Below are 17,394 nucleotides of genomic sequence, written 5' to 3' on the forward strand. Positions count from 1 at the left end.
ATGGTGGCTGTATTTTTGTCTTTCACACAGGGGTCAGTGTACATTTTACATGGTGTGTGTAAAGATTGTGCAAGAGGGTGCAAGACAGCTAGAAGGCCCAGCTCAGTCCTCCAAAACAGCAGTTCAGTGTAGAAATAATTTAAATGTCACCTAAACATCATGCCCTCATATGTAGTCAAACACAGAAGAAAGGCTAATGCAGCGTGGTGTATATACTTAAGATAGAGGGGAAGGAGGTGGTTGCTGCGCATATCAAATGTTCAGGTTCTTCAAGGAGGAATGTAAATGAGATAGTGTCAAAAATATTGATCAAATAGTCAATTACAACAATAATAGGAAGGATGGATGGTACCTTAGGAGGCTCCTCAACTCAGGCATATGGCTAGAACTTAAAAATAAAGGAGGACAATTGAATTGCTTGAAGCATAAGTATAGGCCTCAAAAACATGGGGAACAGACAGAAGCACAGAAATGTAGACCAGTTTCAGAGAAGTGTAAACAGAATAAGATAATAGGGGATTTCAACTACCCAACAGCACTTCTATTGCAAGTCTAATAAGGAACTAATATCTGATCGAGGAATTACAATTGGATATCTTAGAAATATGAATTACTGCTGGATTATGAACCATTGAATTAGAAGGATTTATAAATGAAATACATTACGTACAAGTTATATGACACCACATGCACTTGTTCAATGTAAGGTATTGAAATCTCTCTTTTGCACAATCGTTCCATCCTTCTGTGCTATTGATAGGTTCCACATTCGACAGTCTGCATTGTAAAGCCTGAAATACAGAGTAATTAATTATTTTAGCTGTTATAGATTTATAAATTTTTGCACATCAAAAATCCTACTTTTTGTTATTTCTTGTTGGGGCAACAGAACGTTCATTGATGTGCTTGATATGGTCCATGTGGACTGCAAAATAAATACAGCATTGACTATAAAGTTGGTAAAGTGATAGAAAACAGTAGTGGATGAACAGTTACTTTTCAGACTGAAGGAAGCTATACAGTGAGGTTCGCTAAGGGTTGATACTAGGGCCATGCTTCACTGATATATATTAAATGACTCAAACATGGATGTACAAGGCACATTTCCAAAAGATGCAATAACAAAATTTGGAACCGGGAGAAGAATAGTAATTGCAAATGGAAGACTGACTGGTAAAACAGGTTAGATAGCTGATGAACTTTAGTGCACAGAAACATGAAGAAGTGGTAGGTTTTGGTAAAAAGAATTACATGAGACATAAATAGAAGAGTGCATCCTTTCCAAGGTGCAGGAAGAAAAGTTTGCAGGGTTACATTTACAAAAATCATTATGGTTGGAGGAAGAGGAGTAGATTAAGAAAAACACTGAAAAGCACTAAGGGATCATGGACTTTCTAATTCGAAGTACAGGCTACAAAAGGAAATGATGAAGATCCATTGTAAAAATACTGGTTCAGCCTCAACTGAAGTACCTGTATTGTGTTCGCTTCCGAATGGAACACATCAAGGTGAATGTGAAAACTTTAGAGATGGTGCAGAGATGAATTACAAAAATGGTTCCAGGGACGGTAGTCTTCAATTATATTGATAGATCGGAGAAACTGGGGTTGTCCTCCTCAAACACTGACAGGCTATTTGATGAAAGGGTCTCCAAAAGGCATTACACCCATACACACAAAAGGAATTATAAAAAGCAATTCAGCAAAAGGAAATATAAGACTAAGAGGAAAGGACTAAAGGTGTGGGAATGGCTATTCCAATATTGCAAACAAATGTAATGCATTTCAAAGATTAAATACTCTTCTGGTAAAGTTCTATGAATTATTAAAAGAATGTTGAATAAAATCAGTGACAATGTTCTCTCAATCTTATATTATTTCTAATATTTTCCTCATCGTTCACTTCACTGTTGTTACAAAATAGGTAGGGAGTCTGGACATTGACAAGGCATAAACATATTTAACTGTACTAAGTACTTCAAGTCCCAAAGTAAACAGCCACAAAGTCAAAACAAATATAGTATGTAGCAGCTCTTAAGGAAACAAGGAAGGATGCGAGAAATGTGAAAAATATACAAGAATTGTTTGATTTAAAATTTATACATGCAAATTCAACAAACTATTTGAACGGCTAGATAATCCTTTTCATACAAACACAGAAAATACTGGAGAAACTCAGCATGACCAGCAACATTTGTGGAGAGAAAAACAGTTACGCTAAGAGTCCATTTCAAAACAGTTATTGTGGACACAAAATGTTAACTGTTTCGTTCTCTACACATATTGCTGTGTTTCTCCAGGATGTTCTATTTATTTTATATTTCCAGCTTCTGTAGTATTTTGTTTTTATTTGAGATAATCTATTTCTTGACTCTGTTAAAGAATAGTGGAGAAGACATCAGAATACTCAGGTTCTCAACTGTACAATTAATACAGTCAGGCCTCTATTCACTACATCATCCAACAATACATAAAACTAAGCATTACACTCAAATTTTAACTTCTAAATTAGAAAGACTGACTGTACTGGGTTCATTTCCGTTAATAACATTACTTTATTCTTGAAGATGTTGGAAAGAGGGTCTGTCTTTAATGCACTAATGGACTATTAAAGTCAATTAGAAGAGACATGAAATCTTCTCAGATTTTAAAAGATCCAACTAGCCTGTGTGGGCCAACTGCCTGCTCTTGTTCAAGGTATTACTTTCAGAATTCCTCCTGTTTCCCATCTCCCAAGGTACCTTCCCAATATCAAGCACAGAATCTCCTGAAGGACAAATACACTGTGGATTTCGAGCAGCTACAATTTAGTCGTGGAAAGCTAAATTCCAGTGAGGGCATTGACAATGGCTCTAGTAGACAACCTTGAGAAAGTCCAGCTATTGAGAACTTAGGTACTCCGTTTTCTCTAAACAGTTGGTTGTTTCTCTTGGAACAAGAGAGGCTAGTGGCTGAGCAGGTATACTATTACATGAAGTGTGTCGACACATTCTAGATTCCCTCTGCAGGCTTGTACACAATCTCAAAGTCCCAAACTATCGCAAGTTTTGAGAAGATTTGTAGCTCAGATTGAGGTACTGGATGTAGGTTTGCTCGCTGAGCTGGAAGGTTCATTTTCAGACATTTCATCACCATACTAGGTAACATCTTCAGTGGGCCTCAGGCAAAGCAGTGAAAGACTTTCTATGTTTGGGTTGGTGATGTCATTTCCTGTTCTTTTTCTCAGGGGGTGGTAAATGGGTCCAAGTCAACGTGTTTGTTGATAGAGTTCCGGTTGGAACGCCATGTTTCTAAGAATTCTCGTGCATGTCTCTGGTTTGTCCTAGGATGGATGTGTTGTCCCAGTTGAACTGGTGTCGTTCCTTATCTGTATGTAATGACACTAGTGAGAGAGGGTCATGTCGTTTTGTGGCTAGTTGATGTTGATGTATCCTAGTGGCTAGTTTTCTGCCTGTTTATCCACTGTAATGTATGTTACAGTTCTTGACCAATATTTCATAAATGACATTAGTTTTGCTTGTTGTCTGTATAGAGTCTTTCAAGTTCATTAGCTGCTGTTTTAGTGTTGGTGGGTTTGTGGGCTACTATGATGCCAAAGGGTCTGAGTAGTCTGGCAATCATTTCAGAGATGGCTTTGATGTAGGGAAGAGTGGCTAGGGTATGTGGGTGCATTTTGTCTGCCTGTTCAGGTTTGTTGCTGAGAAAATCGGCGGACTGTGTTCATTGGATACCCATTCTTTTTGAATACACTGTAGAGGTGATTTTCCTCTGCTCTGTGTAGTTCCTCTGTGCTGCAGTGTGTGTTGGCTCATTGACATAATGTTCTGATGCAGCTTCATTTGTGGATGTTGAGATGATTGCTTCTGTAGTTCAATATTTGGTCCGGATGTGTTGTGTTCCTGTAGACGCTGTTTTGAAGTTTGCTCTACTATGATATCTAGGAATGGCAGTTTGTTGTCGTTTTCCTCCTCTTTACTGAATTTTATGCCAGTAAGGGTATTATTGGTGGTCTTGAAGTTTCCTCTCATTTGTTTTGTTTAGTGATGACAAAGGTGTCATCCACATAGCAGACCCAAAGTTTGGTTTGGTTGGTTAGCAGAGCTGTTTATTGGAGTCTCTGCATTACTGTCTCTGCTAAGAACCCTGATATCAGAGATCCCATGGGTTTTCCGTTGTTGAAGGTGAAGTGGGTGGTAAGGCATAAGTCCACTAGCTTGACGATACTTTCCTTGCTGAAGAAGTTGGTGGTGTTTGGTGTATAGGTCTTTAGGTCTTCTATTAGGGTAGTCAGTGTTTCCTTGGCCAGGTTGATGTTGATTGATGTGAACAGGACTGTTACATCATTACTTCATCCTCTATCTTAGCGTCTTTGATAGTCTTCAGGAATTCCTGGGTAGAGTGGATGGAGTGGCGTGAATCCTCTACTAAGTGTTTAGTCTTTGGTGTAGCTCCTTGGCCAATCTGTAAGTTGGTTTCCAAGTAGCGAGACTATGGGTCTGAGGGGGACTCCTGGTTTGTGAATTTTGGGTAATCTGTACACGCGTGGAGTGTTGGATCCATCTGGTTTCATTTTTTGGAAGGTGGTCTTATTTATTTCTCCAGATTTCTGAAACTTTTTGAGTAGGGCTGTGATTCAGTTCTCTAGTTTTTTATCCATGAGTTTTTTTAAAAATCAATGCTTCTGTGTTGTTAGTGTTATTATTTTCTGTAACTTTGTCTAGTTTTTTCATTTTCTTTGTTTGTTGCTGTTTAATATCTATGGCTTGTTGTATTGTGTCTGTCCATTCACGGACTGTTGCATGAGCGAGTAAAGATTTTTGGTGCAAAATTTCCCAGTTGTATTTCTGGAGTCTGTTGTGGGCATCATTAATCATTTCTCTAAGCATTCTGCAGTCACTGTGCTCTGCTATTCTTTTGGGTAGTGGGATGTTAAGGGGAGGTTTGTATTTAAGACATTTAGGTAGTACCTGCTTTCTTAGGCATTCATGCAGGAAGTACAGCTGTTCACGGATGGCACTCTGTTAGATGGCATTTGTTTCCCATTTTCGGGCCAATTTTAGCATATCGTGCCCAGGAGGTGTTAGCGAGTTCTGAGAAGATTTACAGCTCAGGTTGAGGTTCTGGATGTAGGTTTGCTCACTGAGCTGGAAGGTTCATTTTCAGACATTTCATCACCATACTAGATAACATCTTCAGTGAGCCTCTGGATGAAGCACTCCCAAACTACCCTTCAGAGATTAGTTAGAGAAGATGCTAGACCCAGGGTCAAGATCAAGTTCAGAGAGCTAACACTAGAGTTTTCATTATTGCACAGCATCCTGCAATGCTCACTAACTGGCAACTTGCTTTGCAGTAAGCAATTCATTTCCCAATATTATGTCCCAAGCCTGTGGTTAAGCAGTTCAAGGTGCCTAGAAGATTCATGAAGATAGCAGTCAAACATGGGGGACTGCCAAACTATCCCTCGAGCATTCCCATGCCAATTTCTTTTTTTCTACAAGTTAGCACTTGGTATATCTCCACACACAGATCATCAAGCCTACACTCTAAACTATGTAGGGTACCACTCTGAGCAGATAGCTATAAATGTGCCCTATTCAGTGTCCTGTCAAGAGATACTCCAATTTCTGCAGCATTGAACTTTTTTTGGGTTGTTCACGGCTATTTGGATTTACAATTAAACAATAGGACAACTGTTAGCCTTTGTTGGCATGGGTAAGTAGAAACAAATGAATGACTTCCAAAACCTATAACAATTAATCATGTCTAGTGATGAAAGAAAAGTTTAAAATGAAATGTGGGGGAGGCACTTTAGGAGGACACAGAGGCTTCACCAGTTCCCCTTATGACATGCCACCATCTACAATGTCCACAAATGATTATGTAAGGTAGTGCAGGGATCTCCTGGTGTGGCTGCCTGACATCTGTGTTACTGGTGAAACCCTGGTGTGAATAATCAGGACAAAATAGCGCTGTTGGCGAACAAAAGGTTGTAGATATGAGGAAATGAAAGGAGTTAACACAGAGCAGTCGGTGCAGACTGCTTCAATGGAGGCAGCAAAATGTGAAGTGAAATACGTAGCAATCCAAGAGAGTGAAAGATGGAGAGTATCAGTGCTACAGATAGTTTCGTTCTCCTTGGTATTCCATGAAGAACAGCATTAACAATAGGCATGCATTAAGGAACTGTCATGCTTTGGAAATGATGCTTTTTCTGATTTGTCGTGCAACCTCTGTCCACTTAGAACCAGCAGTTTACTCTGCTTCCCCTCCACCCCCCTCCCACCCAGAAGCACAGCAGTGACATCGCCAATAAGCAAGCTACATTTCTCTTCATTGGAGCTATTGCTGCACCAGTGTATTCAGATGTGTGCTCAGATGATGGCATCCATTTTGCATTAAGCAGTGTGCCTTTGACCAACTTTTGCCTCAGATTTTAAAATAGCTCAGATTAACCCATTTGGAACACTTGGGCAGACAAAGTATATTTCAATCTAAATTTTACTGGAAGAAAATAGAAAGATTATGTTATTGTCAGACTGGAGTTGAATTAGAGAAGTCAATTACCAAAAATCTGGAATAAATAAAATGCTGCTAAGACTCATTAGTATTTTATGGGTGCTTACTAAAACTTAGTAAGTCTAAGTTTTACTGCAACAAGATGTTGGAGAGACCACATCTGCAAATAAATGAGAGCAGTTTTAGTCCCCTTATTTAAGAAAAGTTATTTACTTCACTGGAGACAGTTCACAGAAGGTTCACGAGAATGATTCCCCAGTATGGAGGAGGCATTGTCTTATGAGCAAAGGTTGAACAGGTTGGAACTCTACTCATTGGAATTTGGAAGAATGAGAGGTGATCTCATTGAGACACTGGATTCGAAAGGGACTCTGGAAGAGTAAATGCAGAGAGAATTTTTTCCCTCCTGGTAGAGTCTCGGACCAGAGGGAGGAGTCTCAGAAAAAAAAGGGGTGCCAACTTAAGATTGAGATGAGGAAAAATTTCTCCTGTCCAAGAGTTGAGACACTTTGTGAATTCCTTGCCACAAATGTGGGGTCAGGGTCCTTGTATATATTTGAGGCTGAGATAGATAGATTCTCCTCAGTTTCGGAATCAAGGTTTGCCACAAAAGGGCAGAAAAAAGTGAACATGGAATCTCAGATCAGCCATGATCCTACTGAAATGGCAAAACAAGCTCAAGTGGATGATTGACCTACTTCTGGTCCCTATTTCCTGTGGTCTCAGTGCTCCAGCAGTATCTGTGAACTGTATGACTGCTGCAGTTCTGATAAAGGCCCATAGATTTAAAAATATTAACTTTCTTCAAAGATGTTACCAGTCCTGCTGACAGTTCTAGTATTCTTTCTTATTTCAAATTTCAACATCCTCACTAAAACTTTGGATATGGTACAGAAGGGGACAGGACTGAGGACGATTATTTAGTACCATGAGAGATACTGGCCTCTTGAAGAGCTATTCAAATTGTCCCCTTTACACCTGCTCTCTTCTGACAGCCCTCTAGATCATCAATGCATAAAAAGCTTTTAGTCTCACTTCTGGAATTACAAACGCCTCATACAGGCAAGAGCAAAAATGCACCATTAAGTTTCACTGAGGCATAGATTTTGGTAACTTTCCTTCTGAAGATCCTTCTTTGTCTGAGAGTACATTCACGTTCACACTTACTTGAATAGGTAAAGTTAGAAAATCCTCTTTTAACTTCCTTGTATTTGTTACTGGTATTCGTGCTGTGTTGCCATAATCAACGTATTTGACATCAACTTCTCTATGTCCAGGTAAGCCTAAAACACATACACAACCCTTGTGATTTTAGTTTTTTTTTTCTTATTTAGTTAAGGTTTCAAAACAGGTAACATACAAAAGAATACATACTAAAAATAGCAGGTAATTTCAAAAAACACTATTCAATAAACATTAGACATATTATAGCATACTACAGCTGTTATAAATACGTACAGTTCAAGATTACTCAAATGCACACACACAATACTGTCCATAGCAGAGTTAAAAAGTGATAGAGCTAATTAAAAACAGATGAAGAAAACTAAATTTAAAAAGGAGATGCTTGAAAGTTCTCTCAAGGCAAAAGCTTTGGGAGAATTCCAGAGGGATTAGATGTATTTGTTTCACATAAAAGTTGCAAAACAAAAATGTTTTCCACACAATTTAGTGGCAAATATTGCTGAGCCATCACATCTGATCAAAAAGCATGAGTGCAACAAGTCAAGTGCCTGCTTCACTCATGACAACTTATTTTAGAGACTGCTGTGTACCAAATAAGAGCTGGGCATCTTTAATCATGTACAACAGATGCAACAAGGTAAAAGATCCACAAGCCTGACCACCCTGGCCGACCCATTGTCTCAGCATGCTCCTGCCCCACTGAACTCAGCTCTACCTACCTCGACACTGTCCTATCCCCCCTAGTCCAGGAACTCCCCACATATGTTCGAGACACCACCCACGCCCTCCACCTCCTCCAAGACTTCCGTTTCCCCAGCTCCCAACACCTCATCTTCACCATGGATATCCAATCCCTCTACACCTCCATCCGTCATGACCAGGGCCTCCAAGCCCTCCGTTTTTTCCTCTCCAGACGTCCCCAACAGTACCCTTCCACCGACACACTCATTCGTTTGGCCGAACTGGTCCTCACCCGTAACAATTTCTCCTTTGAATCCTCCCACTTCCTCCAGACCAAAGGGGTAGCCATGGGCACACGTATGGGCCCCAGTTATGCCTGTCTCTTTGTTGGCTACGTAGAGCAGTTGATCTTCCGTAATTACACCAGCACCACTCCCCACCTCTTCCTCCGCTACATTGATGACTACATTGGCGCCACCTTGTGCTCCCGCGAGGAGGTTGAGCAATTCATCAACTTCACCAACACATTCCACCCTGACCTTAAATTTACCTGGACCATCTCTGACACCTCCCTCCCCTTCCTGGACCTCTCCATCTCCATTAATGACGACTGACTTGACACTGACATTTTTTACAAACCCACCGACTCCCACAGCTATCTGGATTACACCTCTTCCCACCCTACCTCTTGCAAAAATGCCATCCCGTATTCCCAATTCCTCCGCCTCCGCCGGATCTGCTCCCAGGAAGACCAGTTCACCACAGAACACACCAGATGGCCTCCTTCTTTAGAGACCGCAATTTCCCTTCCCACGTGGTTAAAGATGCCCTCCAACGCATCTCGTCTACATCCCGCACCTCCGCCCTCAGACCTCACCCCTCCAACCGTAACAAGGACAGAACGTCCCTGGTGCTCACCTTCCACCCTACCAACCTTCGCATAAACCAAATCATCCGCCGACATTTCTGCCACCTCCAAAAAGACCCCACCACCAGGGATATATTTCCCTCCCCACCCCTTTCCGCCTTCCGCAAAGACCGTTCCCTCCGTGACTATCTGGTCAGGTCCACGCCCCCCTACAACCCACCCTCCCATCCTGGCGCTTTCCCCTGCCACCGCAGGAACTGTAAAACCTGCACCCATACCTCCTCCCTCAACACTATCCAAGGCCCTAAAGGAGCCTTCCACATCCATCAAAGTTTTACTTGCACATCCACTAATATCATTTATTGTATCCGTTGCTCCCGATGCGGTCTCCTCTACATTGGGGAGACTGGGTGCCTCCTAGCAGAGCGCTTTAGGGAACATCTCCGGGACACCCGCACCAATCAACCACACCGCCCCGTGGCCCAACATTTCAACTCCCCCTCCCACTCTGCCGAGGACATGGAGGTCCTGGGCCTCCTTCGCCGCCGCTCCCTCAGCACCAGACACCTGGAGGAAGAACGCCTCATCTTCCGCCTTGGAACACTTCAACCCCAGGGCATCAATGTGGACTTCAACAGTTTCCACATTTTCCCTTCCCCCATTTCATCCTAGTTCTAAACTTCCAGCTCAGCACTGCCCCCATGTCTTATCCGGAGTTGTCCTACCTGCCTACCTCCTTTTCCACCTATCCACTCCACCCTCTCCTCCCTGACCTATCACCTTCATCCCCTTCCCCACTCACCCATTGTACTCTATGCTACTTTCTCCCCACCCCCACCTTCCTCTAGCTTATCTCTCCACGCTTCAGGCTCACTGCCTTTATTCCTGATGAAGGGCTTTTGCCCAAAACGTCGATGTCGAAGCTCCTTGGATGCTGCCTGAACTGCTGTGCTCTTCCAGCACCAGTAATCCACAACAGATGCAACAGCTGTCTCAGAACAGCAGAGGTATGCCAAGCCATGGGCAGCCACGATACTTGCTCGAGGCTTTGAAGTTTGACCATTTGTGCAGTCTAGCATGACAATAGAAGCTTTTAAAAAAGCGATTTTGAGGCAACATGTTCCAAATCTTGGAATAATGACGGCATTGACGAAATTTTGTGATAAGAATAAGGGAGTAAATCCAGAAGTCCCACCAGGACAGCTGGTGAAATTTAAATTCATTTTGAACATTTAATTCGAAGTTAGTTTCAGCAATAGTGATCATCAAACTATCACTGCTGTAAAAACTGACTTGCTCCACGGATGTCTTTAAAGGATATTGACGTACTGAGGTGCTGTCATCTTAGATGAGATTTCAAACCAAAGTCCTATCTTCTTAGTGGTTGTGAAAGATTACATTTGAAGAGCAGGGCAATTAACCTTGCCGTCCTGACCAATGTTTACGCTGTCTTCAGATTATCTGCTTGTTCCTGCATTGCTGTTCTTGGGAGCTGAGTGCAAGTTTCGCAAATGTGGTCCCTTTGCAATGCAGGAAACATGGCAAATATAACACTACATAGATAAATGAGCAGGGAAACATTTGGAAATACCACATGATACAGTAGTGCAGCAATATCCTGATTCTTGGTTAGTATCTTTCAAAAACCACATCATAAGAGGAGGATGTTGACTTCAGTATTGAATGGTTTTTCTCTGCACTAATCAAGCTGACTGAACCATCCATCCCTGGACTGGTTAATAATTTGTTCAGCTATTGAAACCCAAAAATAGTTTACTTAAATATGTAACTCCTGAGTACTTAATGAGCAGCAAATGTATTTCTCCCAGAATTGTAAAATACAAATGCACACCAAACTGGAAACAGTGGCACCAATTTTAGGTCACTGTGTTTCAGGGAAAATTTTTAAAGGCAATGCACAGTTCATACACTACTTAAAACTGAATCTGTTATAGAACTCAAGCTGTTCTAGTGGCAACCATAAACGTTAAAGACTGGATTTCCTCATACCTCAAAATGTTTGCAAAGGTGTGCAGGTGCCTACTGACATTTTGCCTTTGAGCCAACATTTCAATTGTTTGCACTTTTTGGTAATCCTGGCAGCAAATTCAATTACAGGTATCTAACATTTCCTGTTGAGTAAGTGACTTTTCTAAAAAAAGAATCAAGCAATATTTTTACAGGTCTGAAAGTAAAATTGTGCATACTGGGAACCTGCAATTAATACAAGAATGGTGGAGAGCCCTCAGCAGGTCTGGTAGTATCCGTATGACCTAAGAATATTGCAAGTCACAAAACATTGTTTCCCTCTCCACAGATGTTGCCAGATTGCTGAGTTTTTCCCTGCACTGTTTGCTTTTACAGGCATCGATTTTGTGCAATTTAAAATCCGATTTAAAGTCAAAATTTTTATATGGAATTGCTTAGGTAGTGTTCAGTTCACTTTTGCCTTGACGTTGTGATATAATTGTTTAAAATGGTCTCTTTGAAAATTAAAATCACTATTAAGAAATCTTCGAAAATTTCCTGAGGGGATAGTCTGGCAGCTGTTGCAAGGTAGACTTGGCAAGTAGGTTGATCACAGGTCCTGCGGAGTGTTGCTGAACAAAGAGACCTTGGAGTGCAGGTTTATAGCCCCTTAAAAATGGAGTTGCAGATAGATAGGACAGTGATGGTGGTGTTTGGTATGCTTTCCTTTATTTTTCAGAGCATAGTGCATAGGAGTTGGGAGGGCATGTTGCAACTGTACAGGACAATGGTTACACCACTTTTGGAACAGTGTGCACAATTCTGGTCTCCCTCCTATAGCAAGGATGTTGTGAAACTTGAGAAGTTTAGAAAAGATTTACAAGGACGTTGCCAAGGTTGGAGGGTTTGAGCCGAAGGCTGGGGCTGTTTTCCTTGGAGCATCGAAGGCTAATGGGTGACCTTATAAAGGCTAATAAAACCATGAGGAGAATGGATAAGGTAAATAGACAAAGTCCTTTCCCTGGGGTGGAGGAATCCAGAACTAGAGAGGGCACAGATTTAGGGTGGGGGATTGGGGGGGGATTTAAAAGGGACCTAAGGGGCAACTTTTTCCACACAGAATGGTATTTATATGGAATCAGCTGCCGGAGGAAGTGGAGGCTGGTACGATTACAGCTTTTAAAAGGCATCTGGATGGGTATATGAATAGGAAGGGCTTGGAGGCTGGCAAATGGGACTAGATTAATTTCGGATATCTAGTCGGTATGGACAAGTTGGACTGAAGGGTGTTTCCATGCTGTACATCTCAACGACTGCATTGCATGCGACTAGAGATCCGAAGTAAACCGGTGGCTGACTTAATTATTCTCTGAAGTGGCCTCGTGAACTACTCAGTTAATGGGCAGTTGGGAATAAGTAACAGACATGGCTTGCCATAGCTTCCCACACCAAAAAAAAAGAAAAAATAAAGAAAGAATGTTTTTGAGGAAGACAAATAGGGTTTAAAAAAGTAATATTTGCAAGCAGCAGGCTAGCTTAGTGGTTGGTCAAGTCGGTTTTAAAAATCACAAGGTCTGTGTAAAAACTCTACCACTTTCCTAGTCCTAAATAAACCCAGAAATCAACAATCTCATTTCAAATGGAACACCTGACATGCAATTGGAGGCAAAAGACAGATCAGAAATATAATTTGTTTACTAACATTTATAATAGTCTCAGATAAATAGTGCTTTTATTTCAAAAGTGCACCTTTCGATGCACTTGAGGCTTATTATTCTAATGGTACGTTTCAGGCCAACACCTGTTCTGGATACTTTTCTCCATAGCCTTGCATACTGCGTGTATTCAAATAATCACCAAATGTCCTCTTGAATGCTTCAAATGAACCAGTCTTCACTGTATGTTCAGGCAGTGCATTCCAGACCCAAAACACTAAGAAAAATCCTTTTCACACGTCATATTTGCTTCTTTTACAAATCCCTTTAAATCAATGCCCCTTTGTTTTTGATCATTTTATGAAGGAGGACAGGGATTCTTTTAAACCTCGAACACTTTCTCCAGTGCATTCACATCCTTACGATGGTGTGGTGCCCAGAACTGCATACAATAGTCCAGTTGAGGTCTAAAAGGTATCTTACATAACTTCAGCATTACACCCTTATTCTTGTACTCTGCACCCCTCTTGTCTTTATCATGGAAAAGACAATGATATCAAACTAGGTGAAAGTGAGGGCTGCAGATGCTGGAGATCAGAGCTGAAAACGTGTTGCTGGAAATGCGCAGCAGGTCAGGCAGCATCCAAGGAACAGGAGAATCGATGTTTCGGGCATCAGCCCTTCTTCAGGAAGAAGCGTCGATCAAACTAGGATTACTTGTTCCTTCAACAGACTTAGTCTAAAAATGATAAACTATGCTTTTGTCTGGAGCACTGATACTTTTATAAGTACATTATTACCAGATCGAAAATGAAGGAACCTTTGCATTCAAAATGGACAACTTTAGCAGATTAGCTTAAAAGAACCTTACACAAAACATTAACTATCACCAAAACAATCCTGCACATGCTTTAATCATCTTGGGGATCAGAATAAAGTTCTATATTTTCTTATGTTTTTCCATATCTTTTACAAATTATCTGGCTTTTAGATGAAAGACAAAGAACATATTTTGATGCAGTAGACACTGCAATTGTGTTGGACAGGATGGATGGATCAGTGGCTCTTTTGCTTAGCAGTGGATATAGTTGATTCACTACAAACCAAAACGATTAGAAATGCCAGTAAACAAATATGATACCTTTGTTTTTTGTCTTTTGACTAAGACTGCATGCCAAGTACCCCATTTTACAAAAAGGCTATTGACTTCAGAGTTTGAATATGATAGGGGATGTGATACAATAATCAACAGTACAAATATTTACCATATTTACTTACCACTAATTTGACATCTGTACCATCCTCCATCATCAAAGAGTGCTGCACAAGCTTGTCCAACAAATGGGCACAGGATCTCCAAACTGACATCTTTTCCAGTATAAAATTCAAACATATTTCTTGTGAGGATGAGAAGATCCACACTATCCATCTGCAGCAGGAAGCAGGAAAACATAAATACTTGAAAAACCTGGCAAATCATTTCCTTGACTGATAAAATTCACATATTGTTGTGTAGTGTAACCTGAAGACCACAGACTTGGAAGGTTCCATGTTCATGCTGGTATGTGTTCAGTTAATTAATCTCAACTGAGGTAGCAAACATGCAGTTGGTCAGGTTAGGGGTCAATCAAATCCAGTCTATAAAATCTCCCACTTTGGCTCTAGGGGCACAGTAGTAGTGTTCCAATCTCCACGCCGTAAGGCCCAAGTTCAAGCCCCATCTGCTCCAGAGGAATTTAATAATATATCTTAACAGGTTGATTACAAAATACATATGATCTTCAACTGAATAATAGTTAACACTTTTTGGGCCCAAACAATGGTGGAGGGCACAGGACACTGATTCTTTAAATAACTATCCAGCTGCCAGAGGAAGTGGTGAAGGCTAGTACAATTGCAACATTTAGAACATAGAACAATACAGCACAGAACAGGCCCTTCGGCCCACGATGTTGTGCCGAACTTCTATCCTAGATTAAGCACCCATCCATGTACCTATCCAAATGCCGCTTAAAGGTCGCCAATGAATCTGACTCTACCACTCCCTCGGGCAGCGCATTCCATGCCCCCACCACTCTCTGGGTAAAGAACCCACCCCTGACATCTCCCCTATACCTTCCACCCTTCACCTTAAATTTATGTCCCCTTGTAACACTCTGTTGTACCCGGGGAAAAAGTTTCTGACTGTCTACTCTATCTATTCCTCTGATCATCTTATAAACCTCTATCAAGTCACCCCTCATCCTTCGCCGTTCCAACGAGAAAAGGCCGAGAACTCTCAACCTATCCTCGTACGACCTACTCTCCATTCCAGGCAACATCCTGGTAAATCTTCTCTGCACCCTCTCCAAAGCTTCCACATCTTTCCTAAAGTGAGGCGACCAGAACTGCACATAGTACTCCAAATGTGGCCTAACCAAAGTCCTGTACAGCTGCAACATCACCTCACGACTCTTGAATTCAATCCCTCTGCTAATGAACGATAATACTCCATAGGCCTTCTTACAAACTCTATCCACCTGAGTGGCAACCTTCAAAGATCTATGTACATAGACCCCAAGATCCCTCTGTTCCTCCACCTGACCAAGAACCCTACCATTAACCCTGTATTCCGCATTCTTATTTGTTCTTCCAAAATGGACAACCTCACACTTGGCAGGGTTGAACTCCATCTGCCACTCCTCAGCCCAGCTCTGCATCATATCTAAGTCCCTCTGCAGCCAACAACAGCCCTCCTCACTGTCCACAACTCCACCTATCTTTGTATCATCTGCAAATTTACTGACCCACCCTTCGACTCCCTCCTCTAAGTCATTAATAAAAATTACAAACAGCAGAGGACCCAGAACTGATCCCTGCGGAACTCCACTTGTAACTGGACTCCATGCTGAATATTTACCATCTACCACCACTCTCTGACTTCGACCGGTTAGCCAGTTTTCTATCCAATTGGCCAAATTTCCCTCTATCCCATGCCTCCTGACTTTCCGCATAAGCCTACCATGGGGAACCTTATCAAATGCCTTACTAAAATCCATGTACACTACATCCACTGCTCTACCCTCATCCACATGCTTGGTCACCTCCTCGAAGAATTCAATAAGACTTGTAAGGCAAGACCTACCCTTCACAAATCCGTGCTGGCTGTCCCTAATCAAGCAGTGTCTTTCCAGATACTCGTAAATCCTATCCCTCAGTACCCTTTCCATTACTTTGCCTACCACAGAAGTAAGACTAACTGGCCTGTAATTCCCGGGGTTATCCCTATTCCCTTTTTTGAACAGGGGCACAACATTCGCTACTCTCCAGTCCCCTGGTACCACCCCAGTTGCCAGTGAAGACGAGAAGATCATTGCCAACGGTACTGCAATTTTCTCTCTTGCTTCCCACATAATCCTAGGATATATCCCGTCAGGCCCGGGGGACTTGTCTATCCTCAAGTTGTTCAAAATGTCCAACACATCTTCCTTCCTAACTGGTATCTCTTCTAGCTTATCAGTCCGTTTCACACTCTCCTCTTCAACAATACGGTCCCTCTCGTTCGTAAATACTGAAGAGAAGTACTTGTTCAAGACCTCTCCTATCTCTTCCGACTCAATACACAGTCTCCCACCACTGTCCTTGATCGGACCTACCCTCGTTCTCGTCATTCTCAGGTTTCTCACATACGCATAGAATGCCTTGGGGTTATCCTTGATCCTATCCGCCAGGGATTTTTCATGCCCTCTCTTAGCTCTCCTAATCCCTTTCTTCAGGTCCCTTCTGGCTGTCCTGTATCCCTCCACTGCTCTGTCTGAACCTTGTTTCCTCAACCTTATGTAAGCCTCCTTCTTCCTCTTTACTAGACATTCAACCTCCCTCGTCAACCAAGGCTCCCTCACACGACCATTTCTTTCCTGCCTGATCGGTACATACATATCAAGGACACGTCGTATCTGCTCCTTGAAAAAGTCCCACATTTCCACCACATCCTTCCCTGACAGCCTATGCTCCCAACGTATGCTAAAAAGGCATACGGATGGGAATATGAATAGGAAGGGTTTGGAGGGATATGGGCCAGGTGCTGGCAGGTGGGACGAGATTGGGTTGGGACATCTTGTCGGCATGGACGAGTTGGACCAAAGGGTCTGTTTCCGTGCTATACATCTCTATGACTCTGTAACTTCATTTGTTCCCATATGTTTTGTATCTCTAGTCTGTTGATTGAAACCTTTCAAAAATTTAAAGCAATTTTCTGGGTCATATGAATTAAAGTAAACCATGCACTGGGAATAAAAGAAAGATGCCTGTACTAAACCTATGCCATTTCACTGTCTTCTGGGATGGCTCAAATTAAATCTATTAGCACAGTATATTACATAAATTTTAGCCTTAGCTGTGACTATCAGAAGGACTTTATCCTTCATCAGACCCCAGCAGTCTTCAACTGTGAAACATGCCACCTTCCCGATACCTTTGACAGCTCTAACATCACCATATTTAAATTTCACGTTATGAGCCTGCCTCCGAAAAGCTTTTA

The 17,394-nt window shown here is 41.8% G+C and overlaps 1 protein-coding gene across 1 annotated transcript in view; it reads right to left on the bottom strand.

Moving 5' to 3' along the window:
* Window positions 1–17,394, bottom strand: part of rnf17 (ring finger protein 17) — a 202,071-nt gene that overhangs the window by 70,361 nt on the left and 114,316 nt on the right. The window contains exons 19-21 of the mRNA XM_072576645.1: window positions 14,154–14,304; window positions 7,686–7,801; window positions 671–791 (exon numbers count right to left, since the gene is read on the bottom strand). Of these exons, the coding sequence (XP_072432746.1) occupies window positions 671–791; window positions 7,686–7,801; window positions 14,154–14,304 (388 nt within the window). The remainder of the gene's footprint in view (window positions 1–670; window positions 792–7,685; window positions 7,802–14,153; window positions 14,305–17,394) is intronic.

The sequence above is a fragment of the Chiloscyllium punctatum genome, chromosome 9 (assembly GCF_047496795.1).
Source record: "Chiloscyllium punctatum isolate Juve2018m chromosome 9, sChiPun1.3, whole genome shotgun sequence".
NCBI lineage: Eukaryota > Metazoa > Chordata > Chondrichthyes > Orectolobiformes > Hemiscylliidae > Chiloscyllium > Chiloscyllium punctatum.